The sequence below is a fragment of the Brachycentrus maculatus genome, unplaced genomic scaffold (genome assembly GCF_059751285.1).
Source record: "Brachycentrus maculatus isolate JH-2025_06_01 unplaced genomic scaffold, ASM5975128v1 h1tg000131l, whole genome shotgun sequence".
Lineage (NCBI taxonomy): Eukaryota > Metazoa > Arthropoda > Insecta > Trichoptera > Brachycentridae > Brachycentrus > Brachycentrus maculatus.
Window position 1 is genome coordinate 1,746,267 of NW_028280884.1, and position 6,000 is coordinate 1,752,266.

General features: G+C 33.2%; 1 protein-coding gene across 1 annotated transcript in view; it reads right to left on the minus strand.

Moving 5' to 3' along the window:
* pan (transcription factor pangolin) overlaps positions 1 to 5,719 on the minus strand; it is a gene marked incomplete at its 5' end in the record, with an annotated part of 173,557 nt that extends 167,838 nt beyond the window's left edge. Inside the window, one exon of the mRNA XM_088260327.1 lies at positions 5,656 to 5,719. Within this exon, the coding sequence (XP_088116453.1) occupies positions 5,656 to 5,719 (64 nt within the window). The remainder of the gene's footprint in view (positions 1 to 5,655) is intronic.
* Between the last annotated feature and the right edge of the window lie 281 nt (positions 5,720 to 6,000).

Genomic DNA, 6,000 nt, shown 5'->3' on the forward strand with positions numbered 1-6,000 from the left:
TTAACACATAGAGTATAATAAGAATAACACTCTCCTTATCATTCATCGTTCACTTAGTGTAATACCACTCAAATGGTATTACATAAAGTGAACGATGAATGATAAGGAGTGTTATATTATCATAACACAAAGTTTAAAATGGTTTTAATATGGAAAATTTTGAGTATGTCCAAAAACTTGTTCAAAGATTATTTTATAAAATTATTATTTTAATAAGTCATTTTAAAATAGTAATTGTTATGATTATTATAATAATTCTGGGAATTTACAGGACTTGTGGCCTGTCAGAGGCTGGTAAAGTGATCTTTAAATACCCAGACATTCATATTCTTCTTCATCTATGTTGAGATGTAAAAAAAAAATTACAACTTTACAGCATTGCTTGGCGGGTCTCCGCAAAAAACGATGTATTTCGACGAGCAAATTTGGCACATAAAAATAATGCAGTAAATTGAAAAAATACAAATAAAAAATTTCGGGAGACATTTGAAGCACTTAAATATGCAAACAAACTTCCGTGTTCCGATCTCAACAGACTTCTTCATCTATGTTGAGACCCTTATTTCACAGGTAGTCTCGTTCTTTGAAACAAGCAAGAAAATTATATTATGTAAGTATTGTATATGAGTGGTATTGGTGAACGAGTCGAGATAAATATTTGCTTTATTTTTTGTGGCGAACCCCAAAAACATTCTAGTCGAACAGGGTTGCCAAAAAATATTATAAATAATAATAATAAAAAATAAAAATAAAAATATTACATTATTTTTTGACATCTCAATATAGATGAAGAAAAATATATCTGGCCATTTACAGGGCTTACGACCGTCATAGGCTGGTTTAAGTGAACACTTTACAAACGTGTAACATATATGGACCATATTTTTTATCTATCTTGATGAAAGCAGACTGAATGCAGTCGAAATGCGATCCCTCAGACGAATGTGTGGTAAAACGATGATTGATAGATGTTCGAATGATGAAATAAGGAAATAATGCGACGCTGAGATAAGAATTAAGAAACGTGTGTTGAGATGGTTTGTTATAATAATGTTCAAAATAATTTTAATAATGTTCGCAAATGTGGATCATCTCCAATCAGGAGTTATTTTTTACACTATTTTTAGACATCTCAACATAACTAACTAACCATCACGCCGCTTCTCCGCAGGGGTAGGCAGAGAGAATAGAACGCCACACCACTCTGTCCTTATCGCATACATTATTCGACTCTTCCACGTTCATGCATCTCCTCATACATACCCGACGATTATTACGACTCCTGACCCGGCCGCTTTCAAGTATACATAATTGATTTTGCCAGGTTTTCCTCGGTCTTCCTCTGCTTCTTTTTCCAATTACATTTGCCTCATAAATTTATTTAACCGTTCTTTCCTCACTCATACGTTCCACATGTCCAAACCATCTCAACACACCTTTCTTAATTTTATCGATAATACTTATCTCAGCCTTGCATTCTTTCCTTATGTTATATTTCCTTATGTCTTATGTTATAAATAAATATTTTTTAAATAAATAATTGCGGTGTGTGGCAGCCCTGCTTATAGATCTCGAAGCAGGTAGAAATATTTGAACCATTTTTTCATTAAATAACAATGTTTATGATTGAAGAACAAAGCTTGTCTTACTTCTGACAGGCGACTTGTAATATGTATTTTTTTTAAATATGCTAGGATTATTTATTGGCGAAAAGGTCTTGGAACTAGACATGGGAATCGAATTAAAAAACCGAATCATAATACCGAATCTTAAATGACTTAAATGACTAACTAACATATTATTTTATAACATCTCATCAAAGATGAAGAATAATATGGAATATAATTTATATTTGAATATAATAGATTTTCCGTTTTATAATTAGAAAGTCAGAGGTCAAGGGTCACAACCCTCAGCAATGAGGATTAAGACGGAGAAGAAATTAGAAAGTAACTTTGCTTTAAAATCAATATAAATATTTTTTATAGCTTAATTATAATGTCTACCGGTTTCGAAGCTAACCGTTTCTTTATCAAGACTGTATTAATTAGTGTTGATAAAGAAGCGGTTAGCTTCGAAACCGGTAGACATTATAATTAAGTTAAAATAAAATATTTAATGTGATTTTAAAACAAAGTTACATTTTAATTATAAAACGGAAAATCACAAAGTTAGTGCTTCAAATATAAATTATAATCGTGTAAACGCTAATCGGCTGTCCAAATTTAAAACACAGTAAGGGACATTTTTTTGTAGTAGGTTTGTTTTTTGCATTTATGGACTAAGTAGACTCTACTTAGTCCAAAAATGCAAAAAAAAGTACTATAAAAAAAAATGTCCCTTACTGTGTTTTAAATTTGGACAGCCGTAATATTTATTCAATATCAATTACCTTGAACTGGTACCTGAAGCGGAGGGCTGATCACCTTTCCTTCATGTGTTAATGATCAAGATAACACTGCGTCACTACTATGCAGTGCCCTATGCACCATTGGGTGCGGATAAGGGTTTTTCTTACATTAATAAACTCAAGAAAGTGGTATTTTTGTATTTAAATTTCTTGTTTTGTCGTCTTTTATAATACGCGTTGCCAAGACTCGATCCTAGAGTCTAAATAACGCAGGTAAAACGTTTCTCCACCGTGTCTACATATTTACGATAATAAACCCTACATTAATTTTGGACTAATAAAATGTGATTTTTATTCTTGAAACCTCGTTATAACAGGACACTGCCATTAAAGTACGGGATAAAAACACAATCGACCCGTAGACCGCAGGGGTATGGCAACACGTCGCTCCATTCGACCGCAATCGTTATGGCCACTATACAAAGGCCTATAAACGTTATAACGTAAGAATTATCATATTGTAAATATGGAGATGGCCATAATACAAGGCTGTAGAATGATATAATATATCGTAAAGCATATAGATTTATGGAACTCGTTTTGAAAGTGAATCAGTAAGAAAAAAATATATATAATGTAACTCCCGAGTGGAGAAAAGCCAGATTTGTGAACAAGTATTTGTGCATATTATTTCGAGAAATAAAAATACTTTCGTGTTCTGATCCACTCACATTTTTATTTAACCAACTAGTTTCGGCAACAACCTGTTGCCCTCTTCAGGGTTACATTTATTACTATAGTAATAAATAGTAATAAATGTAACCCTGAAGAGGGCAACAGGTTGTTGCCGAAACTAGTTGGTTAAATAAAAATGTGAGTGGATCAGAACACAAAGTATTTTTATTTCTCGAAATAATATATCAAGATGATCCACAAAGTTAATGCTTTCAATATTCAAAACAGTATTTGTACACACTCAAATGTTATAAAAAAAAATTAGGTTTTCAGTCGAATCAAGAGATTTTTGTATAAGAAATATTTTTGGTATAAAAAAACAATTTGTATTAAGCCACTTTTTCTAGTATATTAATAAGGAATAAAATAACAACTAAGTAATTTTTTACACATGAATTTTATTTGACCAGCAACCGGGTTTCGTCGTAACCGACATCATTAGACTGGTGTGAGATAAGACAAAATTCTATGTTATATACACAACGGACAGGAGTTGAAAACCATGATTTGATGATTTTATATATAAAATAAAATTACAATAAATAATTATCCGTATCATAGTGTAATGGTCAGCACGCTCGGCTACCATTCTGAAGGTCCCGGGTTCGATTCCCAGAGGGGGGTCAAATAAATATAAGTGATTTTTTCACTCTAATATTTATTCAATATCACCCGGACTGGTATCTGAAGCGGAAGGCTGATCACATTTCCTTTATGTGTTAACGATCAAGTTAACACTGCGTTTATATGCAGTGTCCTATGCACCATTGGGGTGCGGATAAGGGTTCGATGAAGAAGAAGAAGAAAAAATTATTATAATTTTCTATATTTATATACACTTATATCGTTTTTTTATCTTTATTTTTACCATATTAGGGAGACCCTAATATGTTTATATGATCCATGAAAAACAGAATTGTTTTAGAAGAAAACTTGACCAGAAATCGAACCCGGGATCTCTTATTTATATGCATGGGCAGACATGACGACACTCGTTGCGTTTGTTTATCTAGTTTTTTGTTAGTTTGTTTGCTTGTTTGAGGAAAAAAAACAAACGATAAAAACAAAATATTTACAGAGATACGTGCTTTCCATTCTGGCAACGGGATTACAGGCCGAAATATTTGTGCAATATTTTATCTTCTATGTAACCGTTTTATCTTTTGAGTGGAGGAGTGGAGATAAGTCTTTTATATTGTAGGCATACATGTCCCAGTTCGAAATGATATTATTTATTCACAGCATTTTTGGGTGTGACAAAATCCTTGTTCACAAATCTGGATCTCTCCATTTAGGTCTTATCATAGATGAAGAAGAAAATGGAAGTCTGCGAAGAAAATAATCTGGTAAAATATGTAGCTTGCATAAAAATTGAAAATAATGTTTTCAGGCGTCTCCCAGTATGTTAAATAACCCGGTAAGGATGTTGCATACATCTAAATTAAAGGGTCTCTGCTAAAAACAAGGTTTCTCAAACCTACCATAGGTGGCTATAGTGAACTCACATATAGAAGCGTCATGGACTAACTAACTAACTAACCATCACGCCGCTTCCCCGCAGGGGTAGGCAGAGAGAATAGAGCGCCACATCACTCTGTCCTTGCAAACATTCTTCGCCTCTTCCACGTTCATGCATCTCCTCATACATACCCGCCGATTGTTACGACTCCTAACCTGACCACCTTCAAGTATTTGGCATACCTGATCGTGCCATGTTTTTCTCGGTCTTCCTCTGCTTCTTTTCCCGCTAACATTCGCCTCATAAATTTGTTTTACCGTTCTTTCCTCACTCATTCGTTCTACATGTCCAAACCATCTCAACACACCTTTCTTAATTTTATCGATAATGCTTATCTCAGCTTTGCATTCCTTCCTTATTTCACTATTCACACATCTATCATACATCGTTTTGTTACACATTCTTCTGAGAGATCGCATTTCGACTGCATTCAGTCTACTTTAGCGTCATGGGATTTATGATATTAATAGGAGTTCCAAAAAAATTAAGTAGTGTGGTTGTCACACATGTTGCGAATAAAACATTTGTTCAAATTATAAGCTTCATAAAAAAATTGTCATGTTTTCAGGCTTTTCCTAGTATGTGAAATAATTCGGGAAGAATCCAATATAATGAAAATCAAGAGTCTCTGCTAAATAAAAAGCATTCTCAAATCAACCATAGACACTTCTAAGAACTCACATATGAAAAAAGTGTCAATTATATGATAAATATACATGTGATTTCCAAAATTTTAGATGAAGAAGAATTTGGAAGTCTGGCCATTTACAGGGATTATTTTAAGGCAAAATTTTGAGCAGTGTGATTGTCATTCACGGGTAGAATGGTGAATGCTAGACGTGTTTAATGTGATCCCTTAAACCGGCCTACATCTGAGACCAAGCATCTATTGTTTACATATGAAGGGAAGATGAAAATCTGAGCATTTCAGTGTTTGAGAATTTCGATTTATAATTACACAAATTTACGTTATTTGAAAATGATGCGGAATGCATCGAAACACGTGTCACAATAAATTTAAGTAAACGTGGTAAATATTTTGTAGACTTACCGAAAACTGGACTGTGGTCTGCTCTGGTGGTAAGTTTGCTGCTGTAAGGCTCTCCGGACTTTTCCTGAAAAAATAAAATAAAATAAAATAAATTAAAACATGAAAAAACAAGAAAAATCCACGGGTAGTAAATATATGATGAAATGCATGAACGTGTAAGATGCGAAGATTTTTTTACAAAGACAGATAGATCGGTGTGGCGTTCTATTCTCTCTGCATACCCAAGCGCGGAAACGGTGTGATGGTTAGATTAGTTAGTTTTTAGAAATAACAAAAGATTGGAATAAAACCACGATCCATGAAAATTATTGTTGATAATTTGAAATTTGGATAAAAACTATGAAA